This window comes from Myotis yumanensis, unplaced genomic scaffold (genome assembly GCF_028538775.1).
Source record: "Myotis yumanensis isolate MYYU_CA2020_CCGP unplaced genomic scaffold, mMyoYum1.0.hap1 SCAF_5, whole genome shotgun sequence".
Taxonomy (NCBI): Eukaryota; Metazoa; Chordata; class Mammalia; order Chiroptera; family Vespertilionidae; genus Myotis; species Myotis yumanensis.
The window spans coordinates 29,548,854-29,573,750 of record NW_027223756.1 but is presented as its reverse complement, the minus strand read 5'-3'; the positions used below and the strand labels follow the sequence as shown (position 1 = coordinate 29,573,750).

The window sequence follows — 24,897 nt, the reverse complement described above, 5'->3', positions numbered from 1 at the left end:
TCTCTAACCACAACCTGGACATGTACCCTGACTGGGAGTCAAACCGTGACCTCCTGGTTCATAGTTTGACGCTCAACCACAGCCATACTGGTTGGGCTAATTTTCTAAAATTTTGAAACAGTTTCAAACCTACAAAAGTTACAAATACAATACTTAGGATATTTTTTCTTTAACCATTTTAGAGTAAATTGTCAACATGATGCCTCATCTAGCCCAAATACTTTAATGCGTATTTCTTACAAACAGTGACATTATGCTACACAATCACAATACAGTCATCAAAATTAGGAAATTTCCATTGAGATCTCACTACCATCTCATTCCCAGACCCCCTTCAAGTTTTGCCAGTTGTGCCAATAATGTCCTATATGTATAGGAAAGGATCCAGTCTAAAGTTACCTTGCATTTAGTTATCTGTCTTTAGTGTCTTTCATTCCCTTAGTTTTTCCTTGGCTTCGTGACCTTGATACTTTTAGAAATGATAGTCCAGTAATGTCGACCCATGGAATTGGTGGAATCTTGAAATCTTAGGTATCAATATTGTCTGTTTGGCATTTCACTTCATTGCCACCACCCCAACCAAAAAAGAAAAGAAAAACAAAAACAAAAACACAACTCCATGGTATTGTAAAAGCAATGTCTTATAATATTTGTTATTTTGGAGAATGTCCCTCAGCTTGGGTTTGTCTGATATTTTCTCGTGATCACATTTAAGCCATATATCTTTCGAAGGAATACCACAGTAGCAGTGCTGTATCCCATTCTTTGTATCCTATCAAGTGGTGTATGATCTTGGTTGGATTCTGTCAGGGGGTATGCAGTTTTACTTTGACCCATTACTGGGAATTTTTACTTCCATCTCTTGACTAAGGTGATATCTACCAGCATTCCTTTTCCCTTCATAGTGAATAAGTGATTTATTAGGACACATGTACTTAGCCTGTTTGTATTTTTTTTTTATCTAATCCTGCATAGGAAAGTACCCAGAATTTAGCTTTTAAAATAATAAGCATTTATTATCACATAATTTCTGAAGATCAGGAATCTGAGAATGTCTTAGGTGGTTCTGGCTCAGAGTTGCCTGGGGCTACAGTTCAATACGATAGGACTCGTCCTATAATTCTTCTTTTTAGTATTGGTATTCCTTTTCTGACAGTGAGAAACCTGTCTTCTATAGTTCTTAATATATTTATTAACTCATTTGATCAGTTCCTCTATATATAATCAACCTCCCATTGCTGTGGCTCACCTGCATAGATACCATTCTTGCTCTCCGCAGATGCCCTTTTTAACTCTGTCCTGACTTGGACATCCTGTACTGGGTCATGCCCATCCCTCTGTGGATGTTCTCACCATTTTTTTTTAATCCTCACCTGAGAATATTCTCTTCATTGATTTTTCTTTTTTTTTTTAGAGAGAGTGGAGGGGAGGGAGGAGGGAGAGAAACGTTGATGTGAGAGAGACACATCAATTGATTGCCTCCCGTTTGCACCCTGACCTGGGCCTGGCATTGAGCCTGCAACCTAGGTGTACATGCCTTGGGGAATCGAACCCTTGACTCTTCAGTCAGAGGGCTGATGCTCTAACCACTGTGCCAAACCAACCAGTGCTTTTTTTTGTTTGTTTTAATCTTCACTTGAGAACATACTTAGAGAGAGGAAGGGAGAGTAAGATAAAAACATCATTGTGAAAGAGAAACATCTATCAGTTGCCTTCTGTACATGCCCAGACTGGGAATCGATCCCGCAACCTTTGAGTGCACAGGACAAGCTCAACCAACTGAGCCACTCTGGCCAGACACCATTTTTAGAAAACTAAGTAAAATACATGATTTATTTGACCTAAATAATTGGATTAAAAACTATTTAAAACAGTAGTGTTAGTCATGTAGAACATAATTTAAATTTAAAACAGAAGTTCAACCCAGTGATGGTGACCACATAGTACTTTTCCAAGCTAGGGAACATAGCATTTTCTATAGCCCATTCTTGGAGAAAACTAAGACCATAATTTTAGTTTAGTATTATTATTCTGAGACAATTTTTGCTAACTTTAGTAATCAGTAGTCTCCTAAAAATATCTGGAGTCCCAAAATTTATCTTTCATTATAAAATATTTTATGTATAAAAAAGGTTTTAGCCCAGCCAGCATGGCTCAGTAGTTGAGCATCGACCTATGAACCAGAAGGTCATGGTTCGATTCCTGGTTAGGGCACATGCCCAGGTTGCAGGCTCAATCCCCAGTGGGGGGCGTGCAGGAGGCAGTCGATCAATGATTCTCTCTCATCATTGATGTTTCTATCTCTCCCTCTGCCTTCCTCTCTGATATCAATAAAAATATTTTTTTAAAAAAGATTTTGGATACTGATATGGCCAATACCTGTGTACTTTCTGCTCCAGCTTAAGATTCAGACCTACCTAATTTAGCTTAAAGTGTTAAAGTTTAGTCAGGAGCGATAGCTTCTCTTGATAATTAATGAGCTTGACATCTTTGCATATTTAGAAATATTTATGTTTTGATAAGGGTGCATTGTTGTAAGTGATGGGGAATTACTTTTAGAACCTCCCCTACTTTACCTATTGCATTAAGACAATAATATATCATCACTTCGTTTAGTAGTAGGCCAGATTCCTGTCCATCAAAAAGTTATTTTATTTTATTAAATATATTTCTTTATTGATTTCAGAGAGGAAGGGAGAAGGAGCGAGAGATAGAAACATCAATGATGAGAGAGAATCATTGATTGGCTGCCTCCTGCACATTCCCCACTGGGGATCGAGCCCGCAACCCAGGCATGTGCCCTTGGCCCGGAATCGAACCTGGGACCCTTCAGTCCGCAAGCTGATGCTCTAGCCACTGAACCAAGCTGGCTAGGGCTGAAAGGTTATTTTTATATTTAATCATTGTGCTTCACTTTTGTGAATAACAAATAATAAAAACTTTTAAATTATTGATCTTACCAGGAGTATATTGTATATGTTTGTAGGCTCTTTTTAAAATTGTGAATTGCTATAAGACTGATTAAATTGACTTAAGACAGAAATTTGAATTTCTTTTCAAGAGAGAAATAGTTATGACCTTTATTTCTATCATGTAGGACAAACCTCTAATAAATAAAATCTGTTTGACTTCAGTGGCAATCCCAAAACATACTTATGCAGTACCTTTTTATTTTTTCAGTATATGTGTGTTATTTTCATTCTTTATTGAATCTATAACTTGATGTGGAAATTAAGTTGTATGAGGTCACATACAAATAAATAGTATTCCATTGATAGAAGGTTAAGAAAATTGTTCAGACTTTGAGGAACAACTTGAAGCTAGCAATGCTTATTGGCATTTGGAAAGGAGCCAGCTATTAGTTTCTTAGGCTGCACCATGAACATAACTTGATCTCTCTAATCCTAGAGCCTGAGATAGGACCACCAGTAGTGGTGGCATTGTTTTTTATTTTGTAGTCAGTGTTTTCCTTATCTTCTAGTTTCCAGTATTGCTGTTCAATCCAAAACCATTCTAGTTCCTGATCCTATATATATGTGAACAGTTTCATTTCTGAAAGCTTATAGGTTTTCTTTGTCCTCAATGTTGTAAAATTTCATGATGTGTGGTGGTGTAGGTCAATTTTCATTTATTTTGGGGGGTATTCAGTTGATCTTTTTTGAGCCATAAATGTATGTTCTGAAGTTTTGAGATCTTTTCTTGAATCATTTCTCCCCTCTCCCCATGGTTTCATTAACTTCATTTTCTCTGTTCTCCCCCTTTTTTTTAAAAAATATATTTTTATTGATTTTTTTACAGAGAGGAAGGGAGAGAGATAGAGAGTTAGAAACATCGATGAGAAACATCGATCAGCTGCCTCCTGCACATCTCCCACTGGGGATGTGCCTGCAACCCTGGTACATGCCCTTGACCGGAATCGAACCTGGGACCCTTCAGTCCGCAGGCCGACGCTCTATCCACTGAGCCAAACCGGTTTCGGCTGTTCTCCCTTTTTTAAAAACTATTTTTGGATGTTGGACTTTGTGGACTGATCCCCACCCCTACCCCCCATTAATTGGGATTCACCTGTTCTGGACATCTCATATAAATTGCATTATACAATATGAGACCTTTTGTGCCTGGCTGCTTTTGTTCAGTGTTTTCAAGATTTAGCCAAGTTGTAGTATGTATTAGTATGTAATGCCTTTTGATAGCTGAATAATAATATTCCATTGTATAAATACAACACATTTTATTCTTCCATTTATGATCTGATGTGCATTTGGGTTGTTTCCACTTTGTAACTATTAAAAAATACTGCTATGAACTTATTTTTCAAAAATTTTGTGAGCATGTGTTTTCATTCCTCTTGGATATATGCCTACAAGTAGAATTGCTGAATTGTGTGGTCATTCTGTTTAACTTTTTGAGAACCAAACTGGCTGTACTATATAACATTCCCACCAACAATTTTTGAGGTTTCCAGTTTCTCTACATCCTCACCAGTGCTTGTTACTTTATTATTTTGGTGATAGCTTTCCTAGTACATCTCAAGTGTTACATCATTGTGATTATGGTTTGCATTTTTCTAATGACTAAATGATGTTGAGCATCTCTTCATATGCTCATTGGCCATATACTACTAGTATATCCTCTTTGGAGAAATGTGTATCCTTTGCCCATTTTTAAGTTGGGTTGCCTTTTTATTGAGCTGTAAGAATTTCTTATATATTCTGGATACTAAAACATGATCAGATATGTAATTTGCCAAGTGTTTTTCTCATTTTGTGGGTTGCCTTTTCACTTGCTTTATGGATATACAAAATTTATCATATTAACAATATTTTTACTTATTGATTTTAGGGAGAGAGACAGACAGACATCAACTTGTTGTTCCACTTATTCATGCATTCACTGGTAGATTCTTGTATGTGCTCTGACCAGGGATCGAACCCAAAACTTTGGTGTTATCAGGACAACTCTAACCAACTGAGCTACCCAGCCAAGGCTACCATACAATTCAGTGGTAATAAGTACATTCATATTGTTCTGCAACCATTATCACCATCCATCTTGGGAACTCTCTTATCTTTCACAACTGAAACTGTATACCCATTAAACAATAACTCCCCATCCTCTCTCCTCTCAGCCCCTTGCAAACACCAATCAACTTTTTCTATTTTGACTAGATTTCTTATAAGTGTAATCATATAGTATTTATCCATTTGTGACTGACTTAGTTCACTCATCCATTTTTTAAGGCTAAATAGTATTCCATTTTAAAAGGCTAAATAGTATTCCATTTTATGTATATACCCCATTTTGCCTATCCATTTATCTACTGTTGGACACTTGGATTGCTTACATTTTTATTTATTTATTTACTAGAGGCCCGATGCACAAAATTCATGCAAGGGGCCCTGCCCTCACAATCCCCCGGCTTCGTCCAGAAGGACATCCAGCTGTCTGGTCTAATTAGCATATTACACTTTTATTATTATATATATGTTAATCCTCAGTCAAGGATATTTTTTTCCATTGATTTTTAGAGAGAGTGGAAGGGAAGTGACTGGAACTGGGAATCAAACCTACAACCCAGGTGTGTGCCCTTGACCAGGAATTGAACCTAAGACCTTTTGGTTCACTGAGCAACACTGGCCAGGGCTGGATTACTTACACTTTTTAGGTATTCTGAATTAGACTGCTATGAACATGGGTGTGCAAATTCTCTTTTAGACCCTTTTCTTGGGGTATATACTTAAAAGTAGAATTGCTAGATCATATGGTAATTCTATTTTTAATTTTTTGAGGAACTGCCAATACTGTTTTCCACAGTAGCTGTACCATTTTACATTTTCATTAAATGTGCACAAGGGTTCCAGTTTTTCTACATCCTCACCCAACAGTTATTATTTTGTTTTTGTTTGTTTGTTTTTATAGTAACTATCTCTACGGGTGTGAAATGGTGGTCTTTTATCTATTTTACGTTAAGTTTCGTAGATACTTGTAACTATTAAAATGCTTTGAGGTAGGAGAAGTCTGAATTCATCGTTTGTATGGATTAGTTCTCCTAGCACCATTTGTTGAAAAGACTACTCTTTCTCCCACTGAATTGTTTTGGCAGCTGTGTCAAAAACCAATTGGTCATTGATGTATGGTTTTATTTCTGGACTCTTAATTCTTTTTTGTTGATCTATATGTCTGTTCTTACACTAGTACCATACTGTCTTGAATACTGTAATTTATATTAAGTTTTGAAATCAGGAACTGTGTGTCTTCCAACTTTGTTCTTTCCCAAAATTGTTTTGTGTTTGGGTCCCTTGCATTCGCATATGAACTTAAGGATCAGCTTGCCATTTCTGTAAAATAAAACAGCAAAAAAAACACACAGTTGGAATTTTTATGGACATTGCATGGATTTGGACTAGTCTTCCTATATTTTCATTTCTACTTTCCATCTTTGTCTTTTATCTACTTCCTTTTTATTTTATTTTTCAATTACAGTTTACATTCAATATTATTTTGTATTAGTTTCAGTGAATAGACAGTCATATACTTTACAAAGTGGTCTCCCTGATATTTTATTTTATTTTTGTTAATCCTTACCCAAAGATATTTTTCCATTTATTTTTAGAGACAGTGGAAGGGAAGGGGTGAGACAGAGAGAAAGAAACATCAATGTGAGAGAGACACATCGATTGGTTGCCTCCCATATGTGCCTCGACTAGAGCTGGGGATCCAGCCTGCAACCAAGGTATGTGCCCTTGACTGGAATTGAATCCAGGACCCTTCAGTCCATGGGTTGACGCTCTATCCACTGAGCCAACTGGCTAGAGCGCCCTGATATTTTAACCCTTTGCACTCCGAACCATTCTGGACATTGGCTACCAGCTACTCGACGCTACTTTGTGGCGGAAACGTGCATTTACAGACCCTCGTATTATTTAGTATAATTTTGGAACCAAGTAACGTATTTTTTTTTTTAATATATTTTATTGATTTTTTACAGAGAGGAAGGGAGAGAGATAGAGAGTCAGAAACATCGATGAGAGAGAAACATCGATCAGCCGCCTCCTGCACATCTCCTACTGGGGATGTGCCCGCAACCCAGGTACATGCCCTTGACCGGAATCGAACCTGGGACCTTTCAGTCCGCAGGCTGACGCTCTATCCACTGAACCAAACCGGCTTCGGCCCAAGTAACGTATTATAATGATATTGGACTTATATGAATTGGGTGACATCGAGGAATGTATATTTGCAAAAAAAAACAATACTTTATTGTTTATAATTTTGTACAGTATGATAAGTTTTGTAACACTCCCCAATATGCATTGCAGGCTGATTAGTGCATGTTTGACAGTAATTGGTTTGACGCCTGCCACCAGGTGTTTTCCTGTTAGAACACACAATGCAGTCCCGTTTTCTTTGTCCCACATCGGGAATATGTAGTTTATTGTTTAATCTGACACAAAACCCGCTGACATTTCTTGTATATATCTTAGTAATTTTACGATATTTTGATTTAATTTCTTGTGCCATTTCAAGATAAAACTTCAGGGAAACATGCATGTCTCAAAAAGTTGCGTTGAAATAACTCAATTCCCCGTAATCACTAATAAACTGCAATGTCCCCTGAGAAGGGACATCCGAGTGATATGCTAGAATTCCGATGTCCCCTGAGAGGGGACAGCGGAGTGCAAAGGGTTAAACACCCACCTGGCACTGTACAGTTATAGCAATATTATTGACTATATTCCCTATGCTGTATTTACATCCCCATGACTGTTTTATGACTGCCAATCTGTACTTAATCTCTTCACCTTTTTCATCCAGCCCCCCAGCTCCCTCTCCCCTCTGGCAGCCATCAGTCTGATCTCTGTATTTATGAGTCAGTTTCTGTGTTCTTTGTTTGCTTATTTTGCTCTTTAGACTCCACCTGTAAGTGAAATCATGTGATATTTATCCTTCTCTGTCTGATTTATTTCACTTAGCATAATACACTATAGGTCCATGTTGTTACAAATGTAAGATTTCATTCTTTTTTTTAAGGACAAGTAATACTCCATTGTATATGTACCACAGCTTTTTTATCCACTTGTCTATTGATGGGCATTTGGGTTGCTTCTATATCTTGGTTATTGTAAATAATACTGCAAGTCTTTTATCTATTTTCTGAAACACTTTTTCATTCCCAGAATATAAGTTTATTTGTTTTAAGGATTTTATTCTTATTTCATAGGAGCAATAGCTTTTCTTACCTTTAAGGGTATTTATGATAGTTTTTTGTTGTTTGTTTTGACATTTTCTTCTTCCTGTATGGTCTTTGTTTCCTTCTGCTTTTTTCCTCTACATTGTTTTGGTTTTTGAAGGTGTTGAAGATGAATCATATGGCTGATTCTCTAAGAGTAGGGCATAACAAACTGATTAAAAGGTCTGAGCATATGGGGGTAAGGTTTGGCAACTGTGGAATTCAATTTATGGTTTACTGGCCTGGCTATTTCTCCAGATGAACCACAAATGCCAGTAAATTGTATAGCTCTTTATCTTATGTTGGTCAAGTTTTCTTGAGGATCATCTAATCTCCTGCCTGGAAGGTATAGGCTAGGCTTACAGTGTTCTCAGAACCACTGTGAACAAAGTGTGTATGGAAACGTTCACTTAACCTTCCTGTTTTTCATACATCTTCCATGCCCTTGTTAGTGTCTCTTAGTTCTAAGACCTGTTTTATCCTCTCCAGAGAACAAACCCTCCAGCCTGTTGCTTGGGTGGGGAGGGCATTCACTGGAGGAGTCCAGAGTCAGAAAAGTGATCTAGACATCATTTTATTAGTTGTACGTTTTAAAGTTTTAAGATTTTTATCCATAAGCAACATATAGTGTTGTTTTGAATGTTGTCAAAATTTACATAGATGTTAAGGAAATGTGCAGATTCTCCTCAATTTACAATGGAATTTCTTTCCAATAAACCCATTGTGAGTTGAAAATGTCCTGTCAAAAATGCATGCAAGTCACCTAGCCTACTGAACATCATAACTTACTTAGCCTAGTCTGTCTTATACTTGCTTAGAACACTTAAGTTAGCCTATAGTTGGGCAGTTATCTTGAGTTTAATCTCAAGAGTAATTGCCTTCCTCTTTTCACCAGAAGCAGGAGACACAGATGGATGTTTTTAGACATGATGGGATGTGAAAACCCAAAACACAATATTTAGAAAATGATAGCAACATAGTACATTGTAGAATATTCGTTATTTACCCTCATGATCATGTGGCTGACTGGGAGCTGTGGCTCACTGCCACTGCCCAGTGTCATGAGAGTATCATACCACATGTTGCTAGCCCAAGGAAAAGATCAAAATTCAGAGTACGGTTTCTAATGAATGTGTATCACTTTCCCACCATTGTAAAGTCAAAAAATTGTAAGTGGAACCATTATAAGCCAGGGATTGTCTGTATACATTTCATATAACATGCATTTTCATGGAACACAAATATACCAACAATATATTTTTTAAAAATTCTTCCCTTATGATAGATATTTGTTTCCAAGATTTTGCTGCAAACACTTAAGCTTCAAATATTCCCCATACATGTCTCTTAGTGCACATGGGTGTTTCTGTTTATAGTCAGTAAAATTGTTTGGTTCTAGAGTGTGAGCCTTTTCATTTTTTTGTAAGATACTGCCAAAATGTTTTCCAAAGTTTTTAAACAACCAACTACAGGATATGATAATTTGTAATTAACTTTTTTCCTTTATATTTTCCTTATTACAAACATAACACACTATAGGAAAATACATAAAATAGATGTCCAATAAACTGCAATAAAATTTTCAAGCACAATCGAACATTGAGTGTTCCATAACAGATTTCTATGTGCCCCATAATCCCTTATTTTGTGTTAATTCTTGATTATCTCTTCTACCCTCACTGGATTATTTTGAAGCCAACCAAATGTCATATGGTTTTATCTGTAAATAATTCAGAATGTATTACTAAGAGAGATAAGCCAGTGGTTCTCAACTGGGGACAAGTTTGCCCACCAGGTGACATTTGGCGTTGTTTGTAGACATTTTTGGTTTTCACAGCTGGAAGGCTACTGGCATTTAGAAGATAGTGGCTAGGATGCTGCTAAACATCCTACAATGTATAGGAGAGCTCCCAAAAACCAGAATTATCTGGCCCCAAATGTCTGTAGTACCAGATTGAGAAACCCAGAGATAAGGACTCTAAAAAATTATACACACAATGCAATGATTATATCTATAATATGAACAATAATTTCCTGATACTAAATGTCTAATCAGTTAAAAAATTTTTCTTTCAAATTTGATTTTTTTATATTTGATTGGTTTGAATCAATATATAAACAAAGTCAACTAATTGGTTGATATCTTTTAAGTCTTTGCTAATATATAGCTTTCCTTCTTTTTTCATATGCTTTTTTCAATCTTTTAATCCTCATTTGAGGACATTCTGAGAGAGAGAGAGAGAGAGAGAGAGAGAGAAACACACTGATGTGAGAGAGAAATATTGATCCATTGCCTTCTGTATTTGGGGACCAAACCCACAGTCCAGGTATGTGCCCTGACTGAGAATCAAACTGATAAGCTTTTGGTGGTGCACATGGCAACGCTCAACCAACTGAGCCAGTGGATCACTTTTTTTTTTTTTTTTTTTTAAGAGAAACATCAATATGATAGCAAAACATCCATTAGCTGCCCACTGCACTCCCCCTACTGGGGATAGAGCCTGCAACCTGGGCTTGTTCCTGGACTGGGAATCCCCAAGCCAGCAACCTTTCAGTGCATGGAGGATGCGACCATGAAAAAACAACTGAGCCAGGGCTTTTCATACACTGTTACTGTCCCACATTTTGCAGATGCTGCTGATTGTATCATTGTCTACTTAAACAGTCTTTCAAACAATCAACTTCTGAGCCTTTGTAAATTAAATTTGGTTCCTTCTTGAGTTTTTCCCATTAATTAGGATTCACCTTCTTGTGACTGCTGAGTCACTGTCACTTACTAGTCTCCTTTGTAGCTTCCAAGAGTGTTGCTGCTGTTATCTCGCTCATTCTTTGTACTTGTGGATTAAGCCTTAAAATTTTTTTTTCTGTTTCCTCTTATGATAGTAGGATTTTGGGAAAGAGTAAAAGTAATGTTTGTCACTTTGCCTGGAAGTCTGAGGTACTTTCAATGGTTCTTCCTGTATGTACTGTTGTACCAAAATTTATATTTCTAGGAATTCTAACTCTAAAGGAATTGTACTTCAAAAGTCATAAAAATAGCCCTAGCCGGCTTGGCTCAGTGGGAAGGGTCCCAGATTTGATTCTGGTCAAGGGCACATGCCTGTGTTGCGGGCTCCATTCCCAGTAGGGGGCTTGCAGGAAGCAGCTGATCAATGATTCTCTCTCATCATTGATGTTTCTATCTCTCTCTCCTTCTCCCTACCTCCCTGAAATCAATAAAGAAATATATTTTAAAAAGGAGTCATAAAAATATAGAGCCCCTATGGCTATAATTATCCTTATGTGTAGCTGGTAAAAGTATTGGACATTTACATATTTTATTTTATTTATTTTAAAGGCTCATAAAGTGGGAATCTCCTATTTTTAAAAAAACATTTTTTCTTTAATTTCAAAGAGGAAGGGAGAGAGAGAAAGAAAGAAAGAGAGAAAGAGAAACATCAATGATGAGAGAGAATCCTCGATTGGCTGCCTCCTGCATGCCTCCTACTGGAGATCAACCAGGGCATGTGTTCTGATCTGGAATCAAACTGTGACCTCCTGGTACATAGGTTGATGCTCAACCACTGAGCCACACCAGCTGGGCAGTTACAACTTTTAATAGTTATTTTAATCCAAATTTACAGTTAGGAACTGGACATTTATTTTTCAAATAGGAAATAAATACACTTGTTATCGAATTTAGAAGGTATAAAAGGACTATACAGTTCCTATTCTTACCCCTCCAAAGCAGGCTTCCTTCTTTTTTTTTTTTTTTTTTTTTTAAATATATTTTATTGATTTTTTTTACAGAGAGGAAGGGAGAGAGATAGAGAGTTAGAAACATCGATGAGAGAGAAACATCGATCAGCTGCCTCCTGCACATCTCCTACTGGGGATGTGCCCGCAACCCAGGTACATGCCCTTGACCGGAATCGAACCTGGGACCTTTCAGTCCGCAGGCCGACGCTCTATCCACTGAGCCAAACCGGCTTCGGCAGGCTTCCTTCTTGAAGGCAAATATTGTTAATAGTTTCTTGCATATTCTTCAGAAATATTTTCTGCATATGCAAAGATGGATGGACATATGTTTTTAAAAAATAAACAGCTTTGAAATGTATATTACATAGAATAAAATTCAACAATTATAAATATCAGTTTGAGTTTTGATAAAATATATATATAATTGTGCAATCTCTACTAAAGTCATGATATAACTTCCCACATTTTCATTGTTCTTTATAGTCAATCTCTCCAATTCCCTCCCTCCCCCCCTCCCCATGAACTATTATTGATGTTTTCTGTCAATATAAATTTGCCTTTTCTTGAATATCGTATCGATGGAATCATACAGAGCATAGTCTTTTCTTTTTCAGACTGTAGTCTTTTTATGTCTGACCACTTTCACTTAGCAGAGTGCTTGTGAGATTAATCCATATCTGTGCCTTGAACCAAGGAAGTGTTGAATGAGTGTGTTAAATGTATTAGCCTAAGTTTGGGTTAGGTTTTTTAAGTTATATATTAGCTCATGAAATGGACTAATGAATTTTATATTCATCTTAAATAAATTTAGCTCTCATTGTTAAACCTTGATGTCATTCAGCATGGAAAAAAGTGACTTAATTTGTAACAAAATATTAAGGGTAAGTCACAAGTAAAATTTTATTTAATGAACATGGTAGGACATCAGCATAGCTTGTTCAGTTCAATTTTTTTTTTCAATCCTCACCCGGATATATGCTTATTGATTTTAGGGGGAAGGGAGGAAGAGAAACATCGATGTGAGAGAGAACATGGTTTAGTTGTTTTCCTTACATGACCTGACCAGGAATGGAACCCGTAACCTTTCAGAGTATGGGACATTGCTCCAACCAACTGAGCCACACCAGCCACAGCCAAATTATATTTTAGTAGCAATCTGTTGCTATATTAGGAAAAAAAAAAAGAGTTGTTGTGTTTTAAATCAGGCAAGCATTCTTGGTTGTTCTGACATTTTTTACAAATATTTGGGGATGGGCATTGTATATAGGTTACTTTTTTTTCTTGAGTTGGGTATGGAATCTTTGTTGTAAAGAGGTACAAAATCCAAAAATTGAGATACTTGAGAAAGTAATTATTGTTAAATCTTTATCTCAATCTCAGCGTTTTAAAAAGACAAATTTTATTTCTATACTTTTATGCTTTGTACTCAAGCTTACAGATAGGATAAAACAGAATAATTTAATGTACCAAAATGACTTGGTTGAATAAGTTAACAGAAAGGGCTAACATAACTATGGTACTACAAATGGAAAAGTATATAATACAGTGGGGCCTTGACTTACGAGTTTAATTCGTTCCGTGACGGAGCTCGTAACTCAAATTACTCATATGTCAAATCAAAAAGTGAACGAGTGAGACACGTGATGCTGGGCTGATGTTGTGGTGTTCACTGTGACGTTCGCTGAGCCAACTAGCGGTGGAGTATCTGAAGCTGGCTCGTAACCTGAATTTTAGCTCACGACTCAAAGCAAAAAATCGGCCGAGAGACGGCTTGTATCTCGAAAAACTCGTTAGTCGGGACACTCGTAAGTCAAGGCCCCACTGTACTTGGAATATTAAAGTCATACCTTTGTTAACTAATTAAGATTCTAAATAGTTTTTATTGTACTTAAAAATATTGAATTTTACTGTTATATTGTAAAAATAAAATCTAAACTAGTCCTTCCCCAGAGCTTGATTTTACCTCAAATACCAAGCCAAAGGGAAAGGGATTACAGTATGATTTCCTGCGTTGAATTTTTTTAGGCATCTCCACACAGTAAAAAAATCTCAAGTTTGTGGGCTCTTATGTTAAAACTAGAGGCTCGGTGCACAAGATTTGTGCATTTGGGTGGGTGGGGTTCCTTCAGCCCGGCCTGCACCCTCTTGCAGTCCGGAAGCCCTCCCCAAAGCAGGCCTAACTTGGCAGTTGGACATCCTTAGCCCTGCCGTGGAGGCGGGAGAGGCTTCTGCTACTGCTGCTGCGCTCACCAGCCATGAGCCCGACTCAGGGCTTCTGACTGAGCAGCGCTCCCCCTGTGGGAGCACACTGATCACCAGGGGGCAGCTCCTGCGTTGAGTGTCTGCCCCCTGGTGGTCAGTGCATGTCATTGCCACCAGTTGTTCTGCTATTTGGTCGATATGCATATTAGCCTTTTATTATATAGGCCTAGAGGCCCGGTGTACGAATTCGTGCACATTGAAAGGATATTAATTAGAAGAAATATTTTAATATCACTATTCGCCTTTTTTCTGTAATGGAAGTGTCAACCAAATTCACGATCGACAATGACAGATGAAAACACATGTGTGAGATTGGCACCAGTGAGAGCTTTATATCTATATATATAAAAGCCAAAGTGACCGAAAGACCAGTTGACCGGTTGCTATGATGCACACTGACCACCAGGGGGGGCAGACGCTCAATGCAGGGGCTGCACCCTGGTGGTCAGTGTGCTCCCATAGCCAACCTTCTGCAGTCCCCCCGGCCGGCTGGCCCTGATCACTTCGATAGGGACTAGGTGGTCCCAATGGGTCCTGATTGCTGGCCAGGCCGAGGGACCCCACCTGTGCACGAATTTGTGCACCAGGCCTCTAGTATATAGATAAACTTGTTTAATTAGACCTGCTCTCTGATTTTTCCAGCCCAGTGAAGCACCCCAACTTCTCTTTCAGGTAGTTGTCAGCAACACAGCAGTAAATATCAACATGAAGCAGATTATTATTGCAGATCACACAGGGAGAACAAAGGGTGAAATATATAACTGTAGCAGTGTTTGACTATATTCTGCGCAGTGAGAAAACTGAAGTCATTTTCAAGTTCCACCATTTCTTTTCAGTCGGGTCAAGTTTTTAAAATTTCTAAATCTCCGTTTCTGGCTAATGAAAAGAAAATAGGATTCTATCGAGTCTCCTATCTACCTACTCCAGGACTTCTGTGAGGATCAAATGAGATGAGGCACGTGAAAACACTTCACAGACATTTGGTTAAAGTGTAAAATGTTTGCACTTGGCTATAAAGCAAGTCGTATTCCTGGGCTGAAGAATATCCAAGGAGGCTAGTCGCTAGGGAGAGGAAGCCGGGTGTTGCTACGTGACGTCATTACCCGTTACCCATAGCCACCATTTCTGGGCTGGGCTGGGCTGGGCTGTGGGCTGCATTTTGCGCCATGGGGTCTTGGCAGCGTTGGCTGCGATTTGGTGGGCTGTTGCTCAGGGGTGGTGGTGGGGCCTGTATCCCACTTGGGGAAGCTGAGTGTTGCTTTGTCAGCACAGCAGGTCTGTGGTGCCATTTCTTTGTAAATGGCCAGTGCATGTCACGGCAGCTCCTGCATTGAGCGTCTGCCCCACTGGTGGTCAGTGCGCATCATAACGACTGGTCAGACGGTCGGAGGGACACTTAGCAAATTAGCCTATTATATATATATATAGATAGCCAAGAAGCTAGCATCTGGTTGTAGAACATTACAACAGATAGACGTCTCTGATTATAAAACTTTATGACAGGTCTTATTCAGCCAGCGTTTTTAATGTATCCTTTTTTAAGTTTTGTTCTACGACCTTTGTAACCCTGGTAGTAGATATCACCTGAAAACATCCATATCTTGTTAGATGGTCTCATATAATTTGGAATATTTATGATTTCAAGAGCTTTAAATGTAACCTTATAGTTTTGTGACTCTAGTCACATAATCATGTTTACCTTATATTTACATACTGAACTGTAAGCAAAAATGATCCATTATTTAAAACATACATGTGTACTTAAGAATCTAAAATACTTTAACCTATCCACCCCACTCTGACTCTGAAGGAGTGCTTCCAAAAGAGCTGTACTGGTGGGACAGAGAATATTGTAATAGTGAAAAATTGTATTAATGGGTAACAGATTTATGTTGAATACATTTCTTCTTTCTCCTTTCTTAAGGAATTGAATGACCTGGCACGGGACCCCCCAGCACAGTGTTCAGCAGGTCCTGTTGGAGATGATAGTAAGTATTTAGAAGGAATAATAGAGTAAAAGAGTACAATAACTTGCCTCTGGGAACTTGAGAACTGATGAATTACCTCTCCTAAGGTTATTTTGGGTGAAGGATAATTTTGCTTTAGGAAAGAGGTAGTGTTTACCCTTACTTGTCCATGAAAGATGCAGTTCTATGTATATCCCATCATCTTCTGTATTGTTCATTACATTTTGAACCTCTTTTGCCAGACAGTGTCTGTGTAATTTATTCTGACCCCTTCCTATCTATCTTTCACCCCATCTGTGTATTTTTTTTTTTCTTTTAATCCTCACCTGAGAACATGCATAAAGAGGAAGGGAGAGAGAGAGAAACATTGATCAGTTGCCTTCTGTTTGTGCCCCAACTGTGCCCTAACTGGCAGTCTAAACTAGCAAACCAGGTATGTGCCCTGACCAGGAATCAGACTGGCAACCCTTCTGTGCACAGGATGATGCTCAACCAACTGAATCACTCCATCTGGGTATTTTGGAGTATAATATTAGTACAACTAGGTATTGCTCTTTAAGATAATACTAAGGATGATTGTGTGTATATGCATGTGTCTGTCTTTCTACTGGATCATACTTGTAAAGATGGGTACAATTTGCTTATTCTGTTATATTTTTTTAATCCTCACCCGACGACTTTTTTCTCACTGATTTTTAGAGAGAGAAGGGAAGAGGAAGGGAGGAAAGCAGGGGGGGCGGTGGGAGAGAGACAGACAGACAGACAGACAGACACATTGGTGGTTGCCTCCTGTATGCGCCCAGTGATCAAGCCCACAACTGAAGTACGTGCCCTTTACCGGGAATCAAACCCTCGACCCTATGATCCACGGGCTGACGCTCTAATCATTAAGCATACTGGCCAGAGCCAGTTTGCTTATTTTTAATGTCCAATGTATCTGCTTAATCCTGTCTAAAATAATTTATTAAATCTTACCACATATGTTGGATAATAATTTTTCTTTCATTCCACTTTGTCTCAACACAGCTCCCCCCCCCCGCCGTATACCATCATCTAGCCTTTTTTAAAGTGAAGATAAGTGAATAAGACTGATTATTTTTTTACACAAGACTCACAAAAAAATGAAACATTTAGCAAATAGAAAAAATGAGCATACTTGGAAACATTTGTGTAAGAGAAGTAGATTGTGCTTAAGACAAGTAAACGTGAAGTTATATATTATCTTGTGTTTAAAACCTATTTTTTCCTGATATTTCTTAAGAATGGTGTTTGTAGCTCTTGTTGGTGTGACTCAGTTGGTTGAGCCGTCCTCTGATATACTATGAAGTCACTGGTTCGGTTTGATGTCAGGGTACATGCCCAGGTTGCAGGCTTGATCCCCAGTAAGTGGTGTTCAGGAGATAGCCAATAGATGTTTTTCTCTCCCTCTCCTTTCCTCTCTCTAAAAATCAATAAAAACATACAAAAAAATGTTGTTTTTAGTTTGCTAAATCCATAAGAATCAAAGCAAGGCCCTATTATAAGGATTGCTTTGCAGATAAACAGATAGATGTTATCCTATATAATAAAAGCCTAATATGCTAAGTGTCCGGTCATCTGGTTGTCTGTTCAACCAAAGTGTAATATGCTAATGATATGCTGCTCAACTGCTTGCTATGACATGCACTGACCACCAGGGGGCAGACACTCTGACTGGTAGGTTAGCTTGTTGCTGGGGTCCAGCTGATCAGGACTGAGTGAGATGAGCCAGAGACACCTGGAGCCCTCCTGCGGTCCCTCCCCGGCTGGCCAACCTCCCACATCTCTCCCTGACCCCGATCATGCACCAGTGGGGTCCCTCACCCTGGCCTGCGCCCTATCACAATCCAGGACCCCTTGGGGGATGTCGGAGAGCCGGTTTCAGCCTGATCCTGCAGGCAGGCCAAGGGACCCCACTGGTGCACGAATTCATGCACCAGGCCTCTAGTAAAGTATAAGACCAAGTGCATGTGATGAAAAATCCCATTTACATTATTATATTTAGACCTGTCCAGTGTGAATAACTATGGTACTTGATACCATAGTTATTCAAATACTTAAACAAATACTTAAACAAATACTTAAACAAATGTTATCTCATTTAAGCTTCACAATAATAGTTTGGGTGAGTGGAGTTAGAAGTTGTAAATTACTTTAGAAAAAAATCTAGTGAGAGGCTCATAGAGGTTCCCAGAGTAGTCTCATATTTAGGTTTTCTGATTCTAGTTGTCATTCCACAGTATTATATAGTGTACCTGCATTTGTATGCTCTTTCGAAAGTGGTTTTACTTAAAACAAATTCCTCAAAGTTGAAAATAGCTAATCTTTACTTGAAAGTGTTTGAAGTCTGGGGATTAAATTTCATTTTTTAAGTTCTCTTCGGTGTGCTTAAGTAATTTTCCTTTGCTTCTAAACTAGTTAATACTATCACATTTCTTTCTCAGATAGAAAACTTGTTACCTGAGAAAGTTAAATAAAACTCCCAAAGTATAAGCAATAGAAGAAAAAGAAAAAAGAGAAATTAGAATCCATCAAAATTTAAAATCTAGGTGCTGCAATTGCTATCTTTAAGAAAGCAAAAAGACACAGTATGGGAGGGAAATTTTGCAGGTCATAATTTCTGATAAGGCATATTTATCCAAAATCTATATATATAAAAAGGCAGTGTCTGTCACGACCAGGATGACCAAAGGACCAACTGGTCACCTTCCCCCAGCCCATAGGGGACTAGCGAGCTGTGGTGGGTGGCAAGCAGCTCGTGCTGGGCCAGCCCCTATCTTCCCCTGCTGGCAGCGCAGCGGACCCCATGCCAGGCGGAGGCAGAAGAGGCGCATCCCACACCCCGCCAGGTTCTCAGACCCCCGCGCCAGCATCGAAGCCTCAGATGCTAGTGCTTTGTTATCCGCCACAACTCCGTGGCCCCGGCGCTGCCTGGGCAGTTTTGCGCGCCTCACCTATTCAGCCCGGGGCCAGTTTCTCCATCTACTCATGCCACCTGCTGCCTGCCCGCCGCTCAGACACCTGAGCCAGGACTCCCTGCAGGGCAGGCCCAGTCGCTCCTTCCCACCCACAAGGGTCTAGCGGCCTCGGCAGCACCTGAGCCCACGACCTGCCTCTGGGAGGGTGAGTCTGGGCTAGGGATCCACAGCCCCTCCTCCACAACATCCCACCCAGCAGTGGGGGAGGGGGCAGCCTCCCTCCTTTCCAGCTCCATCCCAGCACAGAGGCTGGGGCGTGTCTCTACCCCCAATACCCTCCAAAACCCTGGGAAGAAGTGCCCGCCCACCCAGCCAGGACCAGTGCCTCAGGCTCCCTACCCTCGCCAGCTGCACCCTGCCTCGCCAGTGGCTGCCGCTCCCCTCAGCCATCAGCCCACCAGCAGGGGAGGGGTTGAGGAGGGAAGCTCTTGGTGCAACTCTGTCTAGTTCAGCCGGCTCTCCCCGTGTGCCTCCCTGCTCCGCCTCTGCCTAGGGGACCCTGCCCCTTATGCCCCTTTGTCATGGTCGCCGCCATCTTGGGAAGGTCAACGCCCCGCTTACTGCTGAAGCCTCAGGCAGTAGACGCCCTGCGGTCGCCATGACAAAGAGGTCATGGAGTGTCAAGACACTGCCTCTGGTTGAAGCAGGTGCTGTGGGAGCAAAGGAACCAAAAAAAAAAAAAAAATGGTTATGTCCAACAGCCATCTAACTCCACACGGGGTGTACGAATTAGTAGTTGTTAGAACCGAATTTAGTACTGGTGTGCCCCATTTTAAGCAGACGCCCCCAAATAGACTTACCATGTTGATAATTCACTTTACTGCAGAAAGAATGCACAAAGATTCTTGAAATAAGCAAAATATTTTGCACCTCACAGTCCGAAACGTTTAAACATTAAAAATAATCTCTATGAGTAAAGGGAGTTGATATTAACAAAATCTAATATACCCAATTCAAAATGTCTTTCAGAAATGCATCTACTATGTAAAATCAAAGTATGGGATCTAGTGTTTGGGAAAAGCAACTTTACTCCGCTCTACCTGCTCATCCCTTCAGCCTTATGCTTTGCACAAAAGTCTCAAAGGGATGGAGCAGAAGGAAAAGTAATGCCTCATAGCACTGAAATGTATCAGTTTCTTTAACAAATATTTATAAAAGTTGTATTAACTTTGTGCCTGTATTATAGAAACATAATATAGCTCTGTCCCTATCTTCAAAGGACTTAAAGTTTCTGTGAGTTCCCAGTAAGGTAAACCCATAAACACCCAAAGAAGGAGCAGGTTCCAATACAATTCTTATAAAAATTACTGAGTAAAAAACTGTCCTCACTCTCCCTCTAGAACAAGAATTAAAAGGAGCAAATAAATATAATGAATGAATCCAAACTCCTTTGGGGACCCCAACCTTCAGGGACTAACACAGGTTTTGTGAGGCCTAAAGTTTACTGAACCTGAAGGACTAATTTTAAGGGGGGAGATTTTTTTTAAATAAGGTTCAAAAATGACTTTATTTAGAATAAGAAAATAAATTACAAATAACTGTAGGCTTGGGGAATCTGCCCCTTTTTCTTTTAAATCATTTCAGGCAGGTTATCCAAAATGCTGCTGGTTGCAACTTGCTTGCTCTCTCCCCCAGAACAAATCCAGCCCTCACAGGGGCTCTGAAGCTTCCTTAGCTTTACCATAAAAATAAAAAAATAAAAATAAAAAACATTTCAACAACACTCCTTTCTGGACAAAATTCTTTCTTTTTAAATTTTTTAATTTTATCAAAGTAGTAAATACATAGTTCATAATGTATCTTTTTCCTAATAGGTGTGTAGTGTAGTGGTATATGATTGTTGTTTTTATTCTATTGTTGACACTATTATAGATGTCTCCCATTTCCCCCCCTTTACCCTCCTCTACCCAGCCCCTCCACCTCTGGCCATCACCACACTTTTGTCTATGTCCATCCCCCTCCCCTCTGATCTCTGTCAGTCCCTCCCATCCTATATAATAAAAGGCTAATATGCAAATCGACCAAATGGTGGTGCAACTAGTCGCTATGATGCACACTGATCACCAGGGGGCAGACGCTCAATGCAGGAGATGCCCCCTGGTGGTCAGTGCACTCCCACAGGGGGAGTGCCGCTCAGCCAGAAGCCCTGAGCTGGGCTCATGGCTGGCAAGCGCCACAGTGGTGGCGGGAGCCTCTCCCGCCTCCGTAGCAGAGCTAAGGATGTCTGACTGCTGGCTTAGGCTCGCTCCCCTGAGGGCTCCTGGACTGCGAGAGTGCACGGGCCAGGCTGAGGGACCCCGGCCATATGCACGTTGGGGGCAACCACGCAGGCAGGCAGAGGCAGTTAGGGGCGATCAGGCAGGCAGAGGAGCAGTTATAGGGGCATTAAGCAGGCAGACAGGTAGTGGTTAGGAGCCAGTGGTCCTGGATTGTGAGAAGGATGTCCAACTGCCGGTTTCTGGCAGTCCGACATCCCCCAAGGGGTCCCAGATTGGAGAGGGTGCAGGCTGGGCTGAGGGGACCCCTCCCCTCCCCACCCCTATGCACGAATTTTGTGTACCAGGCCTCTAGTATATTTATAAAAACTAAAACTCAACAATATAACCAATCCAATTTTAAAATGGGTAAAGGAGCCGAAACCGGTTTGGCTCAGTGGATAGAGCGTCGGCCTGGGGACTGAAGGGTCCCGGGTTCGATTCCGGTCAGGGGCATGTACCTGGGTTGCGGGCACATCCCCAGTGGGAGATGTGCAGGAGGCAGCTGGTCGATGTTTCTCTCTCATCGATGTTTCTAACTATCTCTCTCTCCCTTCCTCTCTGTAAAAAATTAATAAAATATATAAAAAATAAATAAATAAAATAAAATAAAATAAAATGGGTAAAGGATCTGAATAGACATTTCTTCAAAGAAAATACACAAGTGGCCAATAAAGCACATGGAAAGATGCTCAACATCATTAGTCATTAAGGAAATGCAGATTTCACTTTATACCCAATAGGATAGCTAGAATAAAAAAGGCAAATACAGTGGAACCTCATTTCTTGAACATCTCCCATCTCAAACAATTCACTTCTCAACTGACAACCCTTTTATGCTGATACCTGTATGATCAGTCACGCACCTCTTAGGTGACAGACAGAGAATGCACGAATATGAATCAGTTTACCACTGTTAAAATTTCAGGATATTGTGCTGTGAATATTTTCATGTTTTTTTGCTTTTGTTGCTGCTTATAATTATAGTTAAATTTTCAATTTTTATGGTTCATTTCCTTTTCGTTAATTTTCATTTACATTTCATGTTCTTTTTGTTTTTAAAGTGTTTATAGGTTAAACAGTAAGTGGAGATGTACTATATATAAGAAAGGTTAAAATAGGGAACCATTGGGGGGTCTGGAATGGCTTAATTCAATTTACATTATTTCTAATGGGGAAAAATGATTCTGTTTTTGAATGGCCTTCCGGAATAAATTAAGTTCAAGAAATTAGGCTCCACTGTAATACCAAGTGTTGATGAGCAGGTGGAGAAATTGGAACCTTCATACATTGCTGATTAGAACACAAAAACGGTACAGCCAATTTGGAAAAGAGTCTGGCAGGTCCTCAAAACATTACACATATGTGACCCAGTGAGTTCACTCCTTAGGTATATATCCAAGAGAAATGAAAACATATTCACACAAAAACTTGTGCGTAAGTGTTCATAGAAGCATTATTTATAATTGCCAAAAAATGTGAACATCCCAAATATCCAACAACTGATGAAGGGATAAACAAAATGTATATACATACAATGGAATATTATTCGGCCACAAAAGGAGTGATCCCCAGCAGAGGGTATGCAGGAGGCAGCGATCAATGTTTCCATCTTTCTCTTTTCCCCTCTCTCTAAAAATCAATAAAATCATATTTTTCAAAAAGTTGATTGGCAGAAAATGAGTAGTCTAAGAAGGGAAGCCTCAGCAATACCTGTCCTTCATTTTTTAAAAAATATATTTTATTGATTTTTTACAGAGAGGAAGGGAGAAGGAGAGAGAGTCAGAAACATCGATGAGAGAAACATCGATCAGCTGCCTCCTGCACACCCCTCACTGGGGATGTGCCCACAACCAAGGCACATGCCCCCGACTGGAATCGAACCCGGGATCCTCCAGTCCGCAGGTCAACGCTCCATCCACTGGGCCAAACTGGCCAGGGCATGTCCTTCATTTTTAATTCCTAATAAACAGGCTGCTATTTTTGGGTTCAGGCCTCAATGAGGAGCAAAAAAATCATAGTCATAGTTTCACATGCAGAGGTAGAGGATTTGGATTGACATTCCATTGGATTTTCATATGACTTCTTAGTTTTCGCATTTCCTCCTTGTGACAGCCTAGCTGGTTTGGGTTGTTCACATGTAATCTCAGTAATGACTTGTCTTAGTTTGCCAAGATCTTAGTATGAATGTTAAGTGTTGAGTAGCTTGCTTGTAAGTGAAAACTTTGGCTTTTTGGTCTCTATACTGTCCTTAGTTACACCACTGTTGAAATGGAACAAGCGTCATTTTTTGCTGTTTGAAGAGAATATTTCATTATTATGCAACTTTATAATTTCTTTGGCTTATCCTTAGAGCTTATAATCAAGCTTTAAGCTTTCAGCTAATGTTTTCTTTTTTTATTGTGAAACCAATAATTCTAAGCATCTACACAGAGAGCTTTTAGAAATTGTTTCTCATTTGTAAAAATTATTCTTTCCTAATTTGAGTATTATCTACTTTGGAGTAAATTATATATATTTGTGTTGGGGAAATGATATAACACATCAAAGAATTGAATTTTTTGGCTCTTTTTTACCCTTTGAGGTGAGGAAATATCTGTTTAAAAGTGGAATTTTGAAGCTTGTCAAGAATTCTGTCTCCTTGACATGAATTTTCATGTTTCAGCCCAAATACTTTTTCATTGAGCACCTTACCAGTGTGCTAGACCATGCTAGACCTTTTTCTCACTTCAGGCTCAAAAAATTTGATTTAGAGATTCTTCATCCTGCCTAAGACTCATCATATTGCTTATAAATGAACTGAGATTAAATGAGGAATGTTATGATGTAGGTACAGTGTGGATATTGCTTCATGGTAATTTTGTTGTTGTTCTTTTCCAGTGTTCCATTGGCAAGCTACAATAATGGGGCCAGTAAGTATTCACATTAATTTCAGAATAAATAGTTTATGTAATTGATTCATTTTAATCCCACTTTTCTTGTTATCAACAGAACGACAGTCCCTATCAGGGTGGAGTATTTTTCTTGACAATTCATTTCCCAACAGATTATCCCTTCAAACCACCTAAGGTAATTGGGATATGTTAATTGCTTTTCATGTGTTTCCTATGATACTAATAAACCAGTTTACAAAATTTTTTTTCTTTTTTCTATAGGTTGCATTTACAACAAGAATTTATCATCCAAATATTAACAGTAATGGCAGCATTTGTCTTGATATTCTGCGGTCACAGTGGTCTCCAGCACTAACTATTTCAAAAGGTAATGGAATGGGTATTCAATATCAAGATAAAGGAACTGTGTTTTAAAAGTCTTTTTAAGGTTATTTTTAAAAATTACTTTATTTATTTTAAGAGAAAGTAGCAATTCCCCTTATTTTTGAATAGATCTTGAGACCAATGGCAAGCATTGGATTTTCAAGTATATATATTTCTTTGTGTTGTGACTAT

At 39.2% G+C, this 24,897-nt stretch overlaps 1 protein-coding gene across 1 annotated transcript in view; it reads left to right on the top strand.

Moving 5' to 3' along the window:
* Window positions 1-24,897, top strand: part of UBE2D2 (ubiquitin conjugating enzyme E2 D2) — a 46,079-nt gene that overhangs the window by 10,973 nt on the left and 10,209 nt on the right. Inside the window, exons 2-5 of the mRNA XM_070414859.1 lie at window positions 16,155-16,218; window positions 24,329-24,360; window positions 24,440-24,517; window positions 24,604-24,709. Coding sequence (XP_070270960.1) covers window positions 16,155-16,218; window positions 24,329-24,360; window positions 24,440-24,517; window positions 24,604-24,709 — 280 coding nt within the window. The remainder of the gene's footprint in view (window positions 1-16,154; window positions 16,219-24,328; window positions 24,361-24,439; window positions 24,518-24,603; window positions 24,710-24,897) is intronic.